Source organism: Mirounga leonina, unplaced genomic scaffold (genome assembly GCF_011800145.1).
Source record: "Mirounga leonina isolate KUSES-001 unplaced genomic scaffold, KU_Mleo_1.0 Mir_151, whole genome shotgun sequence".
In the NCBI taxonomy this organism is placed as follows: Eukaryota; Metazoa; Chordata; class Mammalia; order Carnivora; family Phocidae; genus Mirounga; species Mirounga leonina.
In genome coordinates, this window is record NW_023270377.1 from 31,959,275 (window position 1) to 31,982,259 (window position 22,985).

Below are 22,985 nucleotides of genomic sequence, written 5' to 3' on the forward strand. Positions count from 1 at the left end.
TAGACCACTATCGGCCACCGTCGTCCGTTTCCTTTTTGATTCGTTCTTTTTTTTTTTTTTTTTCGTATCCCTGACTCTCACCTGGATCTAAAGCCTGAAGCTAGAGGTGGGAGCCCTCCGAAAGTCTCGGTAGAGTGAGGTTATGATTGGGAGTATGCGTAAGAAAATAAAGCCGAAAAGCCTTTAGTAAATTAAAGGTGAAGGCAGAGGAAATATAATAGATATCTGACTGGAGCAAATAAGATATCCTGAGGACAGCATGGCAAAAAAAACTACGATTCCCAGTGGTTACAGCGTCTGAGAAGCGCTGCTTTCTGGGAGTGGTAGTGTCTAGGAACTGTGTTTGAAGTATCGGTTCGGAAGACAACCTCTTAAAATTAAAAAGAGATACAGTTTGAATTGGGCCTTTCCGTATCTTCATAATCGACCACAGGCCTAAATATATTAAAAGAAATTTTAAAAATTAGGGACACTCCGGCTTTAAAACTATGCTTCACTAATCGATGATTCCTAAATCTAGGAATAGGTAGTTGATGTTTGTGGGCTGGGTCTCTGTGTAAGAGCAGCCTCGTGGTTGTCTCGTTGCTGTGGAGGCCGGAGGAAGGAAAGCGGAAGCCCAGAAGACTGCATCTTCTCGCTTATCTGTGCAAGTTAATTTTGAGCTGCCTCTTTTTGTAGTCTTAAGAGACCAGAGAGCCTGTTGTCTGACTATTACCCCTTACGTTTCTGTAGACAAGCCTTGTGTGTACTCCTAGCCATGGCTCAGCTCCAGACACGCTTCTTCACTGACAACAAGAAGTAAGTAAGCGTCCTTTTCTTTCCTCTCCTCTCGCCTCCCTAGGATCCTTCCCAAGAACTCCTTCCGTATGACTTTGTGGAGCCTCGGTTGTCTTTGCTCTCAGTGTCTCCCCCCCCCCCCCCCCCCCGTACTCCTGGCTTGAGCGAGTTTTCCGCTCAAGCGGAAGCTATACCTTGCCAGGATTTCTCCGGGATCGACCTCTGAGATCACAGATCCTATTTGCCTAGCTTCCTAGGCTGTGTACAATTTGAACTGCGAGTGTAGAGGGATCTGAAGGGCTTCAAGTTTGCTTCCTGAATGAAGCACATACGTAATTTAAAAAAGTGAACAATGGACCTAGTCGTTACAGGCTGCCTGCTAGTGGTGTTTCACAGTTTCAGAAAACACAGGTTTATTTTCTTTTTGTAGGTGATAGACGATGTTTTTCTTTTTTTTTTTTTTTTAAGATTTTTTATTTATTTATTTGACAGAGACACAGCGAGAGAGGGAACACAAGCAGGGGGAGTGGGAGAGAGAGAAGCGGGCTTCCCGCAGAGCAGGGAGCCGGATGCGGGGCTCGATCCCAGGACCCCGGGATCATGACCTGAGCCGAAGGCAGACGCTTGACGACTGAGCCACCCAGGCGCCCAGACGATGTTTTTCTAAACCAGGCTAGATAGTGGAACTCTGAATAGGGGGTTGGTAGAACTGGTTTTTGATAAAGAGTATTTAGGAGTATTTTGATAAAGTCAATTCAGTTACAGGTTTGTGTATTTATATACATACTTGCACATGTATGTGTATATATATGCGTGTGTATATGTATATATGAGCATTTTTACTAATGGTCCCTAGGTTAGTAGCATTCATTTGAAATCTAATTGTATTCAGTCTTGCGGTGTATATTACACTATTAATTTTTCTTAGTGTCTCTTCAGGTATAGTGTAAGTCTTTTGATGGTAGGGGACCGTGTATTACAGTTCTTGGATTGACTGAGTCAACAAATGTTTGTCAAGTTCTTCCGTACTGATAATATATAATGAATATTTGTTGTATTAACAAGCTAATGTCAGTGGTAAACTAGAAAACTCCCACCTCAATTAAGATGATGTCTTTGATTCTTTGTAGTTTTATGAGTTGACGGGGTAAATCATATTCACTCCTCTTGTTGCTTACAGGATACATAAATTGTATTATCAGTGCACATGAGTATTTATACTTTGTCTAGATACTTTTCAAGGAATGTGGTACAATAACATGACCACTGTATTTTTTCTAATTGAAATTTTTATTGAGATATTGTTGATTCACATGAATTTTTAAGAAATAATAGACCACTATGTTTTAACCCCTGAGATAAATGGATAAACATTATATATGTGTGTGTGTGTGTGTGTTTAAATTCTTCAAAAAGGTAACAAAACCTAAAAATTAAGTTTTTGCTTCTTATACATAATATGTTCTGGTGAGTAAAATGGGGGGGGTGACTAGTTTTTTTCACATATATGTATATAAATTACATATACATGTATATGAATTATGCTTTCTCCCCCTCATTTTACTGACCAAATAGTAAGTGAAAGGAAAAGCCAAAAACTTTTTGGGAGTGTTTTGGGTTTTTGTAAGATTGATTTATTTATTTTGGAGAGCTAGAGCACCTATGTGCAAGTGGGGGAGGGGCAGGGGGGGAGAGAGAGAGAGAATTCCAAGTGGACTCCCCATTGAGTGTTGAGCCCAACACAGGGTTCGATCTCACCACCCATGAGATCAGGACTTGAGCCAAAACCAAGAGTTGAACACTCAACCAAATGAGCCACCCAGGCGCCCCCAGAAAAACCTAGGTTTTGTTACCTTTTGGAGAACCTAAATTATTGCTTTTTTTTTTTTTAGGTTTGATACATATAAATATAACTGTAGCCTTACTACTAAAAGTGTAGTTTGAAGATCAGCAGAATCAGCATCACTTGGGAGCTTATTAGAAAAAGCAGAATCTCAGACTCCACCTCAGACCTACTGATTGAAAATCTACATTTTAACAAGATCTGAAGCCCCCTCCCTCATTGTGGCAAAAAGAGATTTATTGTATCATGTCTTGATGAGCCCCTGGATTCTACCTTAGAGCCCCTGGATTCTACCTTAACATCTTTTGAAACTTTTCCATTCCCCACAGCTAGGGCTTTAAATCAGGCTTTAGACTTTTTTTTTGTAGTAACAACTTTCTTGAAATATAATTCACATACAACAGAATTCACACATTAAAGTGTGCAATATTGGGGTACCTGAGTGGCTCTGTCAGTTAAGCATCTGCCTTTGGCTCAGGTCATGATCCCAGGGTCCTTCTCCCTCTCCCTCTCCTGCTCCCTGAGCTTGTGCTCTCTGTGTCTTTGTCAAATAAATAAAAAAAATCTTTTAATTAAAAAAATAAAATAGAAATAAAGTGTCCAGTTTTTGCAAAATTGTACAACCATCACTATAGTTTTAGAACATTTTCCACCACCATTTAGCTATTATCCCCTAATCCTTCCAACCCCAGCCCTTGACAACCACTAATCTACTTTCTGTCTCTGTGGATTTGTCTGTTATGGACATTTCGTATAAGTGTAATTATATAGGGGCGCCTGGGTGGCTCAGTTGGTTAAGCAACGGTCTTCGGCTCAGGTCAGGGTCCTGGAGTCCTGGGATGGAGCCCCACGTCGGGCTCCCTGTTCAGTGGGGAGTCTGCTTCTCTCTCTCTAGCTTTCACACTCTCTCAAATAAATAAAATCTTAAAAAAATAAATGTAATTATATAATATGTAGTCTTTTGTGACTGGCTTCTTTCACTTAGGATGTTTACAATACTCATCCATATTGTAATACATATCAGTACTCATTCTTTTTTATGGCTAAATAATATTCCATTATATGGATATATGGGATACCAAATTTTGTTTCCAATTTTTAAGTTGATGGATATTTGGATTGTTTCCACTTTTTGGCTATTATGAGTTGTGATGATGTGAACTTTTTACAAGGTTTTATTGTTGTTCTTGTTTTAAAGATTTATTTATTTTAGAGGGGGGAGACAGAGAGTGAGCAGGGGAGAGGGGCAGAAGGAGGGGAGAGAGTCCCTAGCAGACTCAGAGCTAAGCCTGGAACCTGACGTGGGGCTCAGTCTCATGACCCTGAGATCATGACCTGACCTGAGCCGAAATCAAGCCAACTGACCCACCCAGAAGCTCCTGTATTAGTTACTTTTTAAAACGTGGCAAAGCTTTAAGGTTATAAGAATATTAGAACTGAAGAGAATGATTTAGAGATATTTTACTCTGAATATACCCAGAATGAAATAGCAAATCCTGTCCACAAGCTGTAGCAAAGGAAGCCACTGCCTGTGCTGCTATTTTTTTTTAATTCAAATTTTTATTTAAATTCTATGTCCTGCTTTTAAAGTAGTCTTCATTATTAAATTTATTTTTTGAATTCCATTTCTTTCTTTCTTTTTTTTTTTAAAGATTTTATTTATTTATTTATTTGAGAGAGAGAGAGAGCAGGAGAGTGGGGAGGGTCTGAGGGAGAAGCAGACTCCCTGCCAAGCAGGGAGCCCGATGCGGGACTCGATCCCGGGACTCCAGGATCATGACCTGAGCCGAAGGCAGTCGCTTAACCAACTGAGCCACCCAGGCGCCCGAATTCCATTTCTTTCTTAAATGACTTAAAAGTTGATTTTGGTATCCATAAAGACAGCATCACATAATGGTGCAGACAGCAGACTGTGGACCTAGATTGCCCAAATATGAATCCGGGATCTCCCACTTGTTAGATGTGTGACTGCATAGATTATGCAATTCTCTGCTTCTTGGTTTTTTCATCTGTAAATTCAGATATAATCACACCTGCATCATAGGGTTGAGCAATAAATTGAGATCATTTCTTGGCATGTAGAGTTAGCCATTACTATTATTTTGTGATTTTGTTGTTTTATTTAAAAGCAGCAGATTTCTTGAATTTCACTGGACTCATAAAGAAGCATACTGTCCTTTTTTTTCCCCATGAAGCAATTATTGGGGTATTTTGTTTCCGTAACTAATTTTGTACTATCACACAAAACTTTCTCGTTATAATTACTAATTTTTTAATGGAGTTACTGCTGCGAATGGCCAGCAATCCCTGTACCGACGGATGAAAGGTGACTCCAGACTTTGCTGTGAAGAGAGGAGAAGTCAGGGGGGTCAGCGCTCAGAACCGAAGACCCTTTGCTCTTCTTGTCCCACTTTTATTGGTCCTTCAGGATATTCTTATCACTGTTTCTCAAGCACATGATGTGTGACAAGGGGTCTTACTGAAACTGAGAGGATTTACAGGAAAGATAAGATATGCTAATCTGCATGTTCTACTAAACATAGCCTAAGGGACAATGCACACATCTCTTAGATCACAGGGTGGCTGTTTGGGCTAAGAGAGCTTCCGGAAGGTAACTCCCCAGGGCATTCCTAGGGCAGAGTGGTCACGCGGGCCTCGGCATTCCAAAGGCCTACGCCCTTCTCCGAAAACCTCCCTCGCCTTCAGGGGCCTCTGTGTTACATTTTAGCAAGCCAGGTATTATGACTGATTTCATGCTCTGCATTAACCCCAACAAGTTACCTTAATTCAGGCTAGTTATTAAAGAAAATGTGGGGTCAAAGTGTGGTTCAGGGAAGCAAACTTCCTTGTTGTCATTGTTTTTTCATACAATGTTGCGGAAAACATTGTTAAGATATCCAGTGTGCTTTCTGGGCTAGAGTCCTGTCTTGGCTCACAGATGTGTTACCTCCTCTTAAATATGATCAGGTCTGCCGAATTCACAGTAAAGCCCAATGTGTGGCAGACTATTTCTGTGGTTGTTTATTAGTTATTCTTTTCATCTCTCCGCTGTTGCCTTCCATTTTTCCTGACTGGTTGCTGACAAACAGCGTATTTACAATGATTTTTATTCAGTTTATCTGCTGATCTTCGGTATGAGGAAGGGCTCAGATTGTGTGTCTCTCATTTACTGATACATCTTTAAAAATAAAGGAATGCTAATTTTCCCTCTTTTGGAGATATTTGTGTATTGTGGGTCAATGCAACAGGTTTAAATCTATGTATGTGTGTATGTATGTATGTAGGTAGCTAGCTAGCCATCCTCTCTGGAATCAGTCCATATATCACTCTATGTGGTGACTAAAATTTGCCATTTGTAGTTTGAATTGTGATGGCCTCTTATTCTTCTGTTCCTTCTTTCGTCTCCCTTCCTTCTTCCTATTGGGGAAGGTCATCAGAAAGACCCTGAGATCATGACCTGAGCTGAAACCAAGAGTCTGTTGCTTAACCATCTGAGCCACCCAGGCGCCCCTGTGTACAAGGTTTTGTGTGGACATGTATTTTCATTTCTATATGAATTCATTTCATTGGGTATATACTTAGAAGTGGAGTTGCTGGGTCAAATGGTAGTTCCATGTTTAACTTTTTGAAGAACTGCCAGGTTTTCCCAAAGCAACTGCACCATTTTACATTCCCATCAGTAATGAATAAGGGTTCGAATTTCTCTACTTCCTTACCAACAGTTCATTCTTTTTTATTATAGTCGTTATAGTGACTGCAAGCTGATCTTGTGTGGTTTGATTTACGTTTCCTTGGTGAATAATGATGTGGAGCATCTTTTTCATGTGCCTGTTGGCCATTTGTATATCTTCTTTGGAGAAATGTCTTTTAATTCTTTGCCCATTTTTTAAATTAAGTTGTCTTTTTATTATTGAGTTGTAAGTGTACTTTATATATTCTAGATACAAGTTCTTTATCAGAAATGTGATTTGCACATATTTTCTCCCATTCTCTCTTACAAGAGTTTTCTAATTTGACCCTAGTGGTGTGTTCCTCTAATCCGGTCTCAACAGTGCTGCCAAGAAGATCTAATGAAACAAAATTCCGGTGATATTATTCTTTAATTAGGACTACTACAGTGGTACCTCATTGCCTAGGGAAAGAAGTAAAAATTACTTCACGTAGTAGATTAACCACTCTGTGCACATCTCCTTAACCTTACCTTTGGTCACTGTCTAGAGCAAAATCACACTTTGTGGAATAGGCTGAGTGGGCAGTTTAATAATTCTTAGCTATTGGTTGCTGCTCTTGCTTTTCTGCACCCTTTCTGTCTACCCCCGTTACCTGACAAAGTCACTTTCCAGATAAAACTTAAGAATGATCTTTCTTGTGCATTCTTTTACACCCCGTTTTTCTATCCTTTGGTTGAAATGATCTACAGCTTCTTTGTTCTCCCATTCTATACATCACTTAAGACATTGCTGTGAATTGTGTAAGACTGTTGAATCACAGACCTGTACCTCTGAAACAAATAATACATTACATGTTAAAAAAAAAAAAAAAAAAAAAGGAAGAAGATAGCCGGAAGGGAAAAATGAAGGTGGGGAAATTGGAGATGGGAGATGAACCATGAGAGACTATGGACTCTGAGAAACAAACTGAGGGTTCTAGAGGGGAGGGGGGTGGGAGGATGGGTTAGCCTGGTGATGGGTATTAAAGAGGGCACGTATGGAATGGAGCACTGGGGGTTATACGCAAACAATGAATCATGAAACACTACATCAAAAACTAATGATGTAATGTATGGGGATTAACATAATAAAAAAAGACATTGTTCTTATATACTTTTATTGTATTTTGATTATCTGACCCTTTCTGAGAACAGAGATCATGTGCTAATTGGTTTTTGTTGACCCGACGTAGCAAAATGTCTGGCATATATTAAATACCCAGTAAATACTTGTTGAATGAATAAATGCACATTTGTTAAAATATCTGTAGACTTGACTTTGACATATCATTTCCTTTTTACAGATATGCAGTAGATGATGTTCCCTTCTCAATTCCTGCAGCCTCTGAAATTGCTGACCTTAGTAACATCATCAATAAATTGCTGGAGGCCAAAAATGGTGGGTATAAAGGCTTTGAGAAGTTAGGAGAGGGTGCGGTGCCACTAACTACACTAAAAGACATCACATTTGTATTTAATTTCCCCCTCTTTTGGCCTTATTTTAATGATACTGTATGCATTTTGTAATGGTAAAATTTATAAACTGTAACATGGGTTTCCCTGCTGTATGATACTTTTTTAAGTGCTTTGAAATAGAAGTTTTCAGAAAAAATTATTTCAGTTTAATCTGCTTTTAAGGCAATATGGAGGTAAGGTGGTTGAGATTTAGGAATAATATTTTAGTGTAATAGTTATGACATTGTGATTGTGCTAGGGAGGGCTGGGATGGGTAGGCATAGAACAGGCATCTAGGTGCTTGGGTCTTACTTGCTACACTTCTACAAAGCAAAATGACAGTGTCACTATTTGAGTATTTATTTTATGTAATAACAGATGCCAGTATTATTACTGGTATTTTTTTAAGTATTTAGAATTCATTGAAAAATTAATGGATAAAGGTTTATATAGGGTATCAAGTAAAACACTTAAAAGATATAAATATTAAAACATATGCTGTTGTATGAAAATAAATTATTAGCCCATAAAATTAATATGAACAGAGTATGCAAAAATACTGAAACAAGATTGCCCATGAGTTGATAGTTGTTGAAATTGGGTGAGAGGTATATGAAGGTTTATTATGTTATTCTCCACTTTTGCTTATGTTTGACATTTTCTGTAATAAGACTTTTTTTAAAAATTAATGAAACCATACAAAAAATAGAAGATTTAAACAGAAACATTGAGAATAACATAAAGCATAATCTCTAAAAACAAAACTTGTTGGGGCACCTGGGTGGCTTAGTTGGTTGAATGTCTGCCTCAGCTCGGGTCGTGATCCCAGGCTCCTAGGATCGAGGTCCGCCTCAGGCACCCTGCTCAGCAGGGACCCTGCTTCTCCCTCTCCCACTCCCCCTGCTTGTGCATGCTCTCTCTCTCCCTCTCTCTCAATCTCTCTCTGTCAAATAAGTAAATCTTTTAAAAAGATAAAATAAATTTAAAAAAATAAATTATGCTTGCTTCCAAATGGTGATGTCATTGACAAGTTTTGTTTTTATTTTATTTTATTTTTTAAAAGATTTTATTTATTTGAGGGAGAGAGAGGGAGGGAGAGGGAGAAGCAGACCCCCCGATGAAGGGGGAGCCTGATGCGGGGCTCGATCCTGGGAACTCCAGGATTGTCCTGAGCCGAAGGCAGACACTTAACCTACTGAGCCACCCAGGTACCCCAAAGCAAGCATATTTTTAAACATGTTTCTGATGCTTCAGAGTTCTTTTGATTCTACCCTAGTTGGAGGAATGGAGAGGTGAGAGTTATAAACTAATGCCTAATATTTTCCCCTTTTCATCTTCAAGTAACTGCATAATTTTTTGTTAAGTTTGAGATGATTTTTTTTTTTTTTAGGAATCTGTACACCCATTGTGGGACTTGAATTCATGACCCCAAGAACAAGAGTCTCATGGTTTTCCAACTGAACCAGCTAGGCGCCCCTGAGATGTTTTTGAGCAATTTTTTTTTTTTTTTTGGTGGGGTGGGTGGCAGGGTCTGCAATTTTTTCATTACTAACAAGCTATTGTTCTTCATTCAGAGATATTCACAAAGCATTTCTCATAGGTCCTTATCTTTACTTCATCTGTTGATGTATAGAGATTTTGATACATAGTTACTTCTAAATTACCAGACTATCACATATTCTTCTTATTGAAAAAGTCTCTGGGAGGGACCCCTGGGTGGCTCAGTTGGTTAAGCGACTCCTTTGGCTCAGGTCATGATCCCAGGGTCCTGGGATCAAGTCCCACATTGGGCTCTGTGCTCTGCGGGGAGCCTGCTTCTCCCTCTGCCTGTTCTGCCTGGTCTGCCTACCGCTCCCCCTGCTTGGGCTCTCTCTCTCTCTCTGACAAATAAATAAATAAAATCTTTAAAAAAAGAAAAAAAAAAGTCTCTGAACTAGAATAAGAATTATTCAAATACATAATAGGAGCACCCTGGTGGCTCAGTCCATTAAACCTCCAATTCTTGATTTCAGCTAGGGTCATGATCTCAGGGGTCGTGAGACTGAGCCCCGCGTTGGGCTTTTTGCTGGGTGTGGAACCTGCTTGGGATTCTCTCTCTCCCTCTGCCACTCCCCCCCACTCGCACTCTTTCGCTCTTAAAAAAAAAAAAATTATTCTTGAAATAGATGTTTTGCATTACCAGTATATGGATGTTTGTTGTTGCCCAAACAGTTGCATATTTTTCTAAATTTGTAGAATGAACAATGGTTTCTTTTTTATAAATTAAATAATAAAGTCATTGCTTTTGAGTTAAAGATACAAATGATTCAGATTTTTAAAAATTAACAATCCAAATAATCCAATGAGAGTTCTTTCAGAAATATCCTAGCTAATAAATGCAGAAAGAATGAAGAATTTTTAGCATTTTGTAACTCCAAGTGAAATAATGGGGTTAAGTAGTAATTATCAATAGCTGATAAAACTATTAATTAGTTAAAAGGCTGACAGAATATTATGATGGATGGGATAAGACTGACATCATCAGAGCCCAGATACAGATTTTCACATCACAGAAAGAGATACAACAAGATAATGCACTTCCTGATGTGATGCAATAGGAAACACATAATACTGTGTGTAAATATTCTTACCAAAAAAAAAAAAAAGCAAACCTGAACTCTAATCAAGTGTTTAGGTCTGCCTAGTGTACAGGACATGTAGGTGGTAGAGGAAACATGTTAAGGGACGCCTTGGAGATGTAATCAAATCCAGAATGTAAGAAATATTTAGAAGACAGATGACCTAGTGTCTTTTACAAATAAATGGCAAGGGAGAAAAAGGAGGAGTGGGAACTGTTAAAGATTAAATAAGACATTAATCAAATATGTGTGGACTTTGGATGCTAATTCTAAAAAACTCACTGTGAAAAGACATTTATAAAACAAGGAAATATGAACATTGGCTATTCGATATTAAAAGGAATAATGATTAAATTTTTTATCATTGCCACTATTTTTTTAAGTCTTTATATTTTAGAAATACTTACTAAAGCATTTACAGATAAAATGATAGCATTTCTAGGGTTTGATTTAAAATAAACCAGCAGAGGCGTGGAATGAGGTGTATAGATGATTGCCCATAAGTTGGTAATTGTCATAATATGGGATGGAGATGGGGATTCATAATGTTATTTCTACTTTTATATATATTTGGAATTATCCATTGAATAAAAAGTTTGTTTAAATACCAGTACCACCAATAAAAAATTACACCAACAGAAGAAAGTACTCTGTTCTTAAAAATCACATAGTGTATTGGAATACATGGCCTGATCATACCACGAAGAAATTCCGGAGAAACTCAGAGGCCACACTGGGGATAATAGGGAAAATAGGTTTGGGGTTTCTCATATACCTTTGCTGTTGTGATCATTTTATTATGCATTTTCTTTAGAGTTCCACAAACACGTGGAGTTCGATTTCCTTATCAAGGGCCAGTTTCTGCGAATGCCCTTGCTCAAACACATGGAACTGGAAAACATCTCATCAGTAAGTTCAAATGTTTACCTGTTCTGTTTTATGTCCGGTGTTCTCAGATAATGTGGAAAACTTTTAGAATCACCTGAATCTTTAGCAACCAAGATTTTTTTGATTATTGTTTTTTTTTCTAGAAATTTGAACTTCAGTTTTTGTGTATTAAATTTTGAAATCCCCTCTTCTGAAGGTGTATTAAGAAATGCAGATGAACGGATATGGGAAGGAATTTTCGTATTTGTGGAAGAATTGTCAAGAAAGGGAATAACAAATATATGTTTACTAATAAAGGTGTACAAAAGGATTATGCACATAAAAAACTTATGGGTTAGGTTATAGTGATTTATAGTGGTTCCCCTTTCCTCTAATATTTAATTTCTTTAATATTGCTTTTATAATTTAAAATTTATAATTGCTTTTATACTTTTAGGCAGGTTTTAGAACTGTGATAAAATGTACTGCAATTTATCATTTTAACCATCTTTAAGTGTATAATTCAGTGGCAATAAGTACATTCACAGTATTATGCATGCATCACTACTGTCCATATCCAGAACTTTTTCTTTTTTTTTTTCTTTTTTTATTATTTATTTATTTTTTTTAAAAAAGATTTTATTTATTTATTTGAGACAGAGAGAATGAGACAGAGAGCATGAGAGGGAGGAGGGTCAGAGGGAGAAGCAGACTCCCTGCCGAGCAGGGAGCCCGATGTGGGACTCGATCCAGGGACTCCAGGATCATGACCTGAGCCGAAGGCAGTCGCTTAACCAACTGAGCCACTCAGGCGCCCCATATCCAGAACTTTTTCATCATCCTCATTAAACAGAATGCTTTTATGATTTTATTTTTTAAAGTTTCTTTTCTTTTCTCCCCTCTCCCCCACTTTTGGCATTATTTTCCAAGGTCATTAGTGTTTCTTAATACTACTTTTAGGTCAGATAAAGTTTTTCACCTTTTGCATGGCTCCACATTTTCTGAGTTATGGAGGGGACTGACATGAAGGAGACCTATTAAACTGGGAGTCCTTTATTTTCATAGTGTACTGTTTTACAACTGTCCCGCCTGATTGATTTCTGGTTTTTCTCTTTGACTAGGAAGAGGTTGTGGAATTGGAATATGTGGAGAAGTACACTGCCCCTCAGCCAGAGCAATGCATGTTCCACGATGACTGGATCAGTTCTGTTCGAGGGGCAGAGGAATGGTATTGCCATATGAATGTTCTTCTATCCATTTTATTAGTCTTTTTTAAGTGTACTATGTGAATATTTTTCTGATTGACTCTGTTCTTTGTAAAAGTAATTTTGTATGTATCGGTGACCATACCAAAGATCTTTCTCTTTAGTTTATTTAAGAAACCTATCTATTAATAGGTTTTCTTTTCTGTCTCAAGATGTTGTAGTGGCATTTGTCTGTTGGATAAGACAAGTGTCTTAGGGCATTTGTGTGTTGCTTATAAGACCAAAGATAAATTTGTTTCATAGAGGGGAAAAAAACCTTTTTATAGCCACAGATCTCCTAGCCTACTACCATGAAGATGCAGATCATGCTATTTTAGGACTAAAAAGGGCAGACTAGATTCGAGCAGGTATGGATGGCCCAGAGCAAACCCTCACTGGGCTTACTTGTAGAAAAGCCCTTTGAGAGTGGATCATAGTACAGGCTTACTTCTTTCAAAGAATATCTTCCTGGAGTTGTTACCCAAGTGATGTTTTTACTGGTTTTACTTTTACTTTAGATGATTTTACTGTTTTTCTATTAAAAGGTTTTAACTAGTTCAGTACAAAGGACTGTTAAGCCTTACAAGCAAATTCCCTGAGAGTTGTAATGTTTACAACAGTAGTAAAAATGAAATCTAGGGTTTTTCAGTTACATTTTCATTTTTAGGAGGTCAGGAAAAGTCAAATATAACCTCTTCTGATCTATTCTAGTGTGTTTTGAAATCTTAGTCTTCATGTTAAAAAAATTTTTTTAAGTATAATCCTGAAGGTTTACTTTGTCATTGCTTTAGAAATATAATTGATTTCAGGTTTTGAAAAAGCTGCTTTTTCTATTTCATACAGTTTTTTTTTCTCTTCATAGGATCTTGACTGGTTCTTATGATAAGACTTCTCGGATCTGGTCCTTGGAAGGAAAGTCAATAATGACAATTGTGGGACATACAGACGTTGTAAAAGATGTGGCCTGGGTGAAAAAAGGTTAGGACTCTTTGCCTAAACTGAAAGGAATCCTGCATAGGCAATTGGAAATAAGCCATTTTCACTGCTGGGGCAGAATGGGGACAGTGTAGGAAGGGCCTCATACCTCAGTTTTTGTGAGGTCTTTCAAACATATAGTGTTCAAGAAGAAAAAGACTAAGTAAGAAAATCTGTAAGTGGTAGAGTTAAATCCTTACTAAGTTATAACAGATAAAATATGCTTTCAAGTTAATACTGGGTCAAACTCCTATTTTATAGTATTTTTGAAGAATCATCCTTTTATACCATAAGTTACTTCTTTTTCAAAGCTGGCTAATGTCTTTCTCAACAACAAAAAATTCAGTTCTTCAGTTTCAGAACACAATGTATTTTAAATTTTTATACTAATTTGTTCTTATTCTTCTGTTCTCCTTTCTTCAGATAGTTTGTCTTGCCTACTACTGAGTGCTTCTATGGATCAGACGATTCTCTTATGGGAGTGGAACGTGGAGAGAAACAAAGTGAAAGCCCTGCACTGCTGCAGAGGCCATGCCGGAAGTGTGGATTCTATAGCTGTTGATAGCACGGGAACTAAAGTAAGTAGCTGGTGTGTTGTACTAGTTGTACTAGTACTAGTACTGTTGAACTAGAGTTTGAGCTTCTTATGCAAACAACTTTTTCTTCATGTATTCATTGTGATTGTCCTACTTTCGTAACAGTTGATAATTAAAGAATATGATTTTGAACCCAAAGTAAATAGTCTTAAAATAAGAGAAAGATTCACCTCCTCAGTCTGGGTTTCTCTGGTTTAGACTTTATATTAAACTGCAGAAATTTTACGAAATCAGGTAAACAAGCAGTGTAACATTCTTTAATCATAGTGATTGACATTTTCAATCTTCGAGCTTCTCAGTGCTGTCATCAATTGAAAATGTCTAGTTGATCATCTAAGCCTTAGCATACACTAAGGTTAGTGTTAATAGAGGTTGTTTTACGAGTATTGCTGATTTACTCTATCATGACAGAATGGTCCACATTAGTTAAAAAGAAACAAACCTGAGTACAACACTTTGTTGACTTATGAGGGATTACAAATTCTCTTGCCATTTGAAAGTTCCCTAAAAGCACATTGAAAATTCTGGATTTAAGAGTGTTTCTTCAGCATTTCCTTGCCAGTTAGCATAACAGAGGATATTTCATGCATTCAGAGGTAAAGATTTATAATTATTCATATTGAGCCATAAATAAGGTTTTCCTATTGTCAAGTCAAAACTTAAATGAATTAATCATACCCTATCCTTTGGCCGTAAGAGACAGAAACTCATCTTGAACTTTTTTCAGCTTAAAAGATTGTGAGATCCAGGAAGGAGTGAACAATCACATCACCAGCATTTGGGTCTCAGGAACCAAAGGAATTGAGCTTGAATGTGGCCAACACCCCCCCTCCGCCACTCATCTCCCTAAATTGACTTTATTCTCTTTTACCTCAAACTGGCTTTTTCCACATGGCAATAAAAAAAGCAGTCTGGCTTTCAGTATTCCTAGGTTTTACATCCTATACCATCAGTCCCTGAAAAAGACTAACTTCAACTCTGTGGAACACAAGTTTTCAAAAAAACGTCCTGAAGGAGGAAGGGACCTGTGTGCACAGTGTAGACCAGTTGTCCACCTCGATCTAAGCAACCATAGCCAGGGCACAGGGCCATATAAGAATGGAAGCTCCTTCAGTTGCCTTGAGATTGAGGATAAAACTTCTAGGAAACTAGGAAGCCATGTAGATACCATGGTAGTAAAGGATTTCAGAACAAAGTAAAGGTTTTAAAAGTTACAATAGAAAAAACAAGGCAAATAACATGGTAGGTTATATTACATACTCTTTTTCTCTTTATGTATATCTTTTTAGTTTTGCAGTGGCTCCTGGGATAAGATGCTAAAGATCTGGTCTACAGGTAAATTAAATATTTGTTGTACTTTGACTTACTAGTGGTGTTTCAAGAAATTCAGTGAAAGACTATTTAACACACATTTTTCCATAAAAATGAACCAGAGCTTTTGAGGATACAAACAAAGGAGCATATAGAGAAAAATTAATATACTTCTTTGTGTTTAAAAATGTGTTTCTATCTACCACCCTCTTATTTATTGAACCATGTCACTGAATTGCTGCAAGTAACCAATAACATGATTGATGTAATAGGACATAACTGCCTTAGTTCTCGGAGTTCTCTTATTCCGGAACCTGGAAATAAAAATACTTTCTGAGTCATTTTGATATACTCCACTGTTAGAGAAATTTCTTAGTTAAGTTGATCTACTTAAAAAAATTTTTTAATGCAGTTTTACCAAACTTAATTTTTTTACTTTGAAAACATAGAAGGAACAATTAGAAGAGAAAGAGTTGGAGGAGGGAGGACTCTTAGAGGAAGGTGCCTTGATAATAGGAGAAAAGACGGGGAAGACCCACAGATATTTAAATTAAAAAGAACTGGTAGTCTAGAATTATTTAAACAGGTAAACAGAACAGAATCCCTGTTACTTGAGGGAATTGCTGTATTATAGTATAATACCCTAAATACAGTTCACAAAGTAGAGTTGGGAGATCAAGAAAAGCCTGAGCAGTGTCAGATGGCGAGAAATATAGAAGTCAATCCAGTAGATTTCCCAGTAATGCTTAAAGCAAATAGTTTTGTTTTGTTTTGTTTTTTAAGGTTTATTTTAGAGAGAGAGAGTGCAAGGCAGAGGGGGAGAGAGAAAGAATCTCAGGCAGACTTCCTGCCACGTGTGGAGCCTGAAGCTCGGGGCTTGACCTCATGACCCTGAGATCATGACCTGAGCCGAAATCAGGAGTTGGACACTTAACCGACGGAGCCATGCAGGCGCCCCTTAAAGCAAACAGTTTTGAGGCAGAAAGTTTCTGGTTTATTTGGATAATTTTCCTTTTGTGGAATATTTTATTGTGTGAAATACTTTTAATTCATTGTCAGAGAAGTGAAATAGTCAAGAAAAATAAACATGACTGGATTGTATCTTCTTTTAATGTGTTTGTTTAACCTTGTCATTCCTTTATAATACAAATGCAATGTGGGCGAACTCTCCAACAACTAAGAGTAAGCAGTTTTTCATAGATATGGTAAGGTGATGAATATTCATAATGATGCTCTTAAAGATATAGCAAAATATCAAACTGGTTAGACTTTAGGATTTTAGTGTACTCTGGTTTTTGCTTTCTCCTTTTGGAAGATTGCTAACCCAGGTATAGTTTTTATATATAAATTTCTGTTAACCAGAATAAGGAAGAATATCCATTCCCTAACCAGTTGAGATAACATGGAGAAAACATACACCCAGAAAAATAAGAATTCTTTTAAGACTATTTGCAATCAGGGGGCGCCTGGCTGGCTTGGTAGTGCATCTAACTCCTGATCTTGGGGTCATGAGTGCAAGCCCCATGTTGAGTGTAGGGATTACTTTAAATAAATAAATAATCGTTTGCAATTAATATTTATCATAAATTTTTAACATATCAAATCTAATTTTTTGTGATACAGTTCCTACAGATGAAGAAGATGAAATGGAGGAATCCACAAATCGACCAAGAAAGAAACAGAAAACAGAGCAGTTGGGACTAACAAGGGTAAGTATTTTTGTACTACAGAGAGCATGATTTTTAAGGGGTTTATTTTTTTATTTTTATTTTTTTAAAGATTTTATTTATTTATTTGAGAGAGAGAATGAGAGACAGCACGAGAGGGAAGAGGGTCAGAGGGAGAAGCAGACCCCCAGCCGAGCAGGGAGCCTGATGTGGGACTTGATCCCAGGACTCCAGGATCATGACCTGAGCCGAAGGCAGTCGCTTAACCAACTGAGCCACCCAGGCGCCCTTTTTAAGGGGTTTAAAAAACAATGAACAACAGAGACTAGAGAGGCTAAAATACTTTCTGGACCTTTATGAGAACCTTTGCTGATCTATGATCTGATATAAGCCCCTCACGTTACAGATGAGGTGATAATATTTAAGGAGGTTAAAATTAACAAAGTTAATAAAAGTAGATTAATGTCTACAAGGCAGCACCTTGACTCAAACCTAGATCTCCCTGACCCCAGCACTTTTTCAGCTAACTTCTACATATAACATGTACGTATGAGAGAGTTAAGTTAGGGTTAATATTTTTTTTTTTTTAAGATTTTTATTTATTTATTTATTTGACAGACACAGCGAGAGAGGGAACACAAGCAGGGGGAGTGGGAGAGGGAGAAGCAGGCTTCCCGCTGAGCGGGGAGCCCGACGCGGGGCTCGATCTCAGGACTCTGGGATCATGACCTGAGCCAAAGGCAGACGTCTAATGACTGAGCCACCCAGGCGCCCCAGGTTAGGGTTAATATTAATACTTTTCAAAATAAAAAGTAGAACAAATGGGAAAACAGCAGGCTATAGAGGAAAGACTACAAACTTTGGAGTAATATTTGTTTTCAAACTTAAATCTGACATGTGTAAGCTGTATGACCTTGAGCAAGTTCTCTTTCTCAGCTTCATTGTCTTCATCTATAAAATAAAAATACATATCTGTTTTGGAGGATTGTTGTAAAGAAAAAATAAGGCAGGATATGAAAGCTAAAGCATCTGGCATATGGGCTTCAGAAGTAAATAACTACTGTTACTGTTTCAGTTATTCTAAACTGAAAATGCTTTTCGCTTTTCCTTTTGGGTATCTTTCATTTCTAGACTCCCATAGTGACCCTCTCTGGCCACAAGGAAGCAATTTCTTCGGTTCTATGGTCAGATGCTGAAGAAATCTGCAGTGCATCTTGGGACCACACAATTAGGGTGTGGGATGTAGAGTCTGGCAGTCTTAAGTCAACTTTGGTAAGACATAAATTCAGTGATTCTCTGTTTAACTTTGAGCCATCTAAAGATGGTTATTTCTAGCCCACCATGGTTAAATGTTCTTTCCTGTTTGTTTTTCAGACAGGAAATAAGGTGTTTAATTGTATCTCCTATTCTCCACTTTGTAAACGTTTAGCATCTGGAAGCACAGATAGGCATATCAGACTGTGGGATCCCCGAACTAAAGGTGAGTTGTGTAAATCACTGGAGGAGAAATATGTGTAAATAACATCAGTTTCTCCTCTCACTAGAGATGTGTATAAAAAGACAATTTTCTACAAACATTGTTTTGGGTTCTGCCTACTTCTCTTCTAAAATTCAATAATTATTATCTTTTTTATTTTGTTCAGATGGTTCTTTGGTGTCGCTGTCCCTAACCTCACATACAGGCTGGGTCACATCATTAAAGTGGTCTCCTACCCACGAGCAGCAGCTGATTTCAGGTTCTTTAGATAATATCGTCAAACTGTGGGATACAAGAAGGTATATCCTATTTATAATCTACAAAGAAAATACATCGATTACTTATCATATACAGAGAAAATGAAATGAATGCTGAAAAGATTATCCAGAAGCAGAAGGGTAAAAGAAAAGTTTTTGGTTATATGACCTGAGATGATAAATATTGGTGTCAGAAAGAAAAGCCAGGGTCAAAGGGATTTTCTTCATGTTGATAGGTTATTTTTTGCATTCTGAAAAAAATTATCTTATTATCTTGAACCTTAATATAAATATGATATAGAAGGCCAATGGTCTCTAAATAAATGGAACTGTAATCAAATAATAAATTATATGTTAATAGAAAAATAAATAAAATATGTATTTTAAAAGCTAACTAGATATTAAAGTTTTCTTTTTTGATAGTAGTATATACAGAGTACCCCCAATGAATTTCATACACAACTTACTTAAATATTTTTACAAGTAGAATGGAGAAGCATTAACCAAATACCTGTTTGTTGTTTACCTAAATCTGTATTCTGACATCCTTATGATGCATGATTTGTTAATATCTAGAAGTTTGTTTACATTTTAGTTGGATACTTTATGTAGCAATTAGCGTATAGTTTCTGCTAATAGTAGTAAGTGATGTGAAGAAAGTAAAGCAGAGTAAAAGGGATACTTCTTTAGGAATGGGCTCTTCTTTGAAAGTGATTTCCCAGTGAACTGAACAATGGGAAGGTATTAGCCATGCACAAATCATGGTTAGAGGGAACAACAGATAAGGTGGCGAAAATCTTGGCAAAATAGCAAGAGGGCCCGTGTTGATGGAATGGAGTAAGCAAGGAAAAGAGTGGCTGGAGATGAAGCAGGTAGTAGTTACACTGAGTAGGATCCTATGGACCATGGTAAGGAATTTGGGTTCCATTCTAAGTATAATGGGGAAGGCTTTGTGCAGGCTCTAAAGAGGGTAGGAAGAATGGAAGCAGGGAGGTTCTAGGTTGGATTCTAGGTATATTTTGAAGACAGCTCTATTAGCTCATGGACAGAATATGGAGATAGAAATCAAAGGATAATGCCCATTATTTTCTGCCTGAGCAATTGCACCATTACTGGTACAATTTACTATGATGGAAAAGAGTAGAGAAACAGATTTATGAGGGAACATCAAGAGTTTTGTTTGGGTTGTTTTAAATTTGTAGGGCCATGAGACATCCAGATGATGGGCAATTGAATATGCATATCAAAATCAGGGAAGAAGTTTGGACTAAAGATATAAACTTGAGAGTTATCAGCGTATACATGGATGGACAAAGGATATATAAAGCTATGATTTGAGGGTCAAGGAAGTGTGAAAATAGGCCTAATTATGAATAAATATTTATAAATAAATAGCATTTTTCCTGAATATTTGTTGTAGTAAATCTCTGTATTCTGCTAATGATAGGGGAATATCAGGAGAGATGGTCAAGTAAATACTCAGAATCTTAAGATTAACTGGTTATTGGGGCAAGGATGGTAAAAGTCTGTAAAGTTTTCAGAAAAATATGATTAGTCATAAATGTTGTTTTAATATTGTGAAATGCATATAACATGGTAATACTTTGATCTTTTAGTTGTAAAGCTCCTCTCTATGATCTGGCTGCTCATGAAGATAAAGTTCTGAGTGTAGACTGGACAGACACAGGGGTAAGAATTTATTAGTTATTTGGTAAAGAGGAAAAATAGAGAATAAATCTGGTGTGTGTATTTAGGGAGTTACTGGTTTCAATGTGGCTGATAATTATAATTCTGTATTCTAAGTTTCCCTTAATATTAGTCATAAAAATCTCACATTACTTTCAAAGAAGAAACAAATTTGTTCTTTATAATTAGGAGTAGTAAAATTTGAAAATTTTGAAGTGGTTTTTTCTTCAAGTATTTTAATGAAATGTTTTAAATCCATAAATTTGCTCCACTAGTCCAGTTAGTTCTAAGTATTTCCCCCTTAAAAAAATCTTGCAGAATAAGTCTAGACTACAAAATGTGCTTAAAGAATTACAATTTACTTATTTTTGTGTATATTAGCTGTTATTGCTAAAGAATTCTTTCCAAATACATGTCCTAGGGCTACTTGAATAATTTGTAATATCCATTTACCTGCAAACAGTTAAGATACTCTCCTATAAAACTTAATTTTCTTAAATAGGTAAAACTATGTCACCCCTTAAGACTTTTAAATTTTATTATATTTCTTAACAAATACTTCATAGAAAGTACAATAGCATATCATGCCTCAACCAAATTTAAATGATCACTTTTAAAGTATTAATAGAGTGTATTATAATATGGTAGTGAAAATTGATGTAATTGGTCCATTTAAGTATTAGCTCTAAATGCGAGTTAACTGCTCATCCATAATTCTTCTGTAATCAGTCAGTATTTATGTTTATAATTATGTTTACTTAAATGTCTTTTTTTTTCCTCTCCCTTTACACAGTTACTTCTGAGTGGAGGAGCAGACAATAAATTGTATTCCTACAGATATTCACCTACTACTTCTCATGTGGGGGCATGAAAGTGAATGATAAATTTGACTCCAGAGATTGTTTCTGTAAATGAAATTGATAAAGAAGCTTCAGATTACATCAGTGACGGTTCAGAAAGCAGCCTCTTTAAGTTTATATGTTTTCACCCTTGATAATAGCTATCACTGTCTATTTCTTTATTTTATATTTATTATACAATAGTTTATGTTGTTAAAATTTAAATGTGACCTGCTCTCTCTGCCATATGCAAACTCTGAAAGTAAACTGAGTTTTTTTATTTCCTTTTATAGGTATTGGTTTGAATTAAGATTTGCTTTTGAAATGCTGTAAAAGCATATATTAAAAATATAGTAATTGTCCAGATTTTTATTTCTGTTGGGGAAACTTAAGTTTTCCAATGTTAGCTGTTTAAAAAAAGTATCTTAAGGAAAGTAATAAATTCTAATAGAGAAAAAATTAGAAATACAATTTGCTTTAGGTAAAATAGTGATGTCTAACTATAATAAGACTTTGTGGGTATTCAGAACATTAAAACATATAGATGCTGCCAATTAAGAGTTTGTTGAAATATTTTAAGTGAAGTACTTTGTATTAAAGCTATGTTAGAATCCTTTAGAAATTGCATACAGATTTCATGGTAACCAGGAATCTTTTTCCCCAACCTATCCTTGTATAGAATAGAATCTTTAGACAAAAACTTTCAGTCAGTATTAGATAGTAAACATTCTATAAATTTTATATCATTAGCATTTATCTTACTACGTATGTTATATACCAAATATTTAAAGTAAATGTCTTCTTAAAGTGTGACTTCCATCTTTAATGGATTGGTATTCCTCAAGCAGAGCACTTCAGCCTCTAATATATGGAAAATAAGGTTAGTCTCATCACTAGACTGTAATGCAGTATATGTCAAAAAAATGTTCCTATCACAGAGGTCTAGGAAGTAATATATATACCTGGCTGCAATTGAGAGCCAAGTTAACAGTGGATTAAGCCAGTTAGGAGTTTAGTTCTCTTACAAGTTGAAATCGAGGCAGTCCAGGGCTGGGAGAGAGTGGTTTTTTTCCACACTCTTAGGGACCCAGGCTTCGTCAATCCCTAGGATATGGTCCTCATCTTCACAAAGAGCTAGAGCTATAGTTATTATATAATTTCTTAAAAGAAAGTGTATTTTAATGCCAAAAAACCAGGGGTGCCTGGATAGCTCAGTCAGTTAAGTGTCAGGTCATGATCTAGGGGTCCTGGGATAAAGCCTCGCATCTGGCTCTCTGCTCAGCAGAGTCTGCTCCCTCTCCCTTGGTGCTTTCCCTCTCTTGGTCTCTTTCCAATAAATAAAATCTTTTAAAAAAAAGTGAATTTCAAGTTAGCTAGAAAATATACCAGTCTCTTTTTATCATTTAGTGTAGACTGGTATAAATTTCATCATATCTGTAGTGTCTGGAAGTCTAACTTTTATAGGACAAAGAAGAATTTCTTGTTTTAAATGTTCTCTGAATGAGCCTTTGTCAGAGTTATCTAAATGTTTTTCTTAACTCACCCAGTCTGGGCTCAGTTGTAGTATGCATACACTAGGTAGTTGAAGCAAAGGTAAAGAGGCTTATTTATTAGATGTAGTGGACAAAGAAGGAAGTAGCATCAAGTATTGGTCCCTCACTTAT

At 36.7% G+C, this 22,985-nt stretch overlaps 1 protein-coding gene across 3 annotated transcripts; it reads left to right on the forward strand.

The window, feature by feature from the left end:
* Positions 1-23: 23 nt before the first annotated feature.
* On the forward strand, positions 24-21,879 carry WDR12 (WD repeat domain 12). 3 transcript variants are annotated; one of them, XM_035007350.1, is made up of 14 exons: positions 24-106; positions 733-798; positions 7,634-7,728; positions 11,217-11,311; positions 12,391-12,497; positions 13,376-13,491; positions 13,912-14,066; positions 15,374-15,419; positions 17,019-17,104; positions 18,194-18,334; positions 18,437-18,542; positions 18,706-18,838; positions 20,413-20,485; positions 21,276-21,879. In XM_035007350.1, the coding sequence occupies exons 2-14, from the start codon at positions 758-760 to the stop codon at positions 21,351-21,353; spliced, it is 1,272 nt and encodes a 423-aa protein (XP_034863241.1). In that variant the 5' UTR covers positions 24-106; positions 733-757; the 3' UTR covers positions 21,354-21,879. The 3 variants fall into 3 exon arrangements, with proteins under 3 accessions (XP_034863241.1, XP_034863242.1, XP_034863240.1); XM_035007351.1 differs by lacking the exon at positions 24-106 and adding an exon at positions 240-646; XM_035007349.1 differs by lacking the exon at positions 24-106 and having other exon boundaries at positions 242-798.
* The last annotated feature ends 1,106 nt before the right edge of the window (positions 21,880-22,985 follow it).

What these genes read in the sequence shown, in the direction of transcription:
- WDR12 (XM_035007350.1), top strand. Translation starts at nt 758, where the DNA reads ATGGCTCAGCTCCAGACACGCTTCTTCACTGACAACAAGAA. An exon ending in AACTGGAAAACATCTCATCA is followed by an intron (nt 11,312 to 12,390) that starts GTAAGTTCAAAT and finishes CTCTTTGACTAG; the next exon opens with GAAGAGGTTGTGGAATTGGA. An exon ending in AAACTGTGGGATACAAGAAG is followed by an intron (nt 18,839 to 20,412) that starts GTATATCCTATT and finishes TTGATCTTTTAG; the next exon opens with TTGTAAAGCTCCTCTCTATG.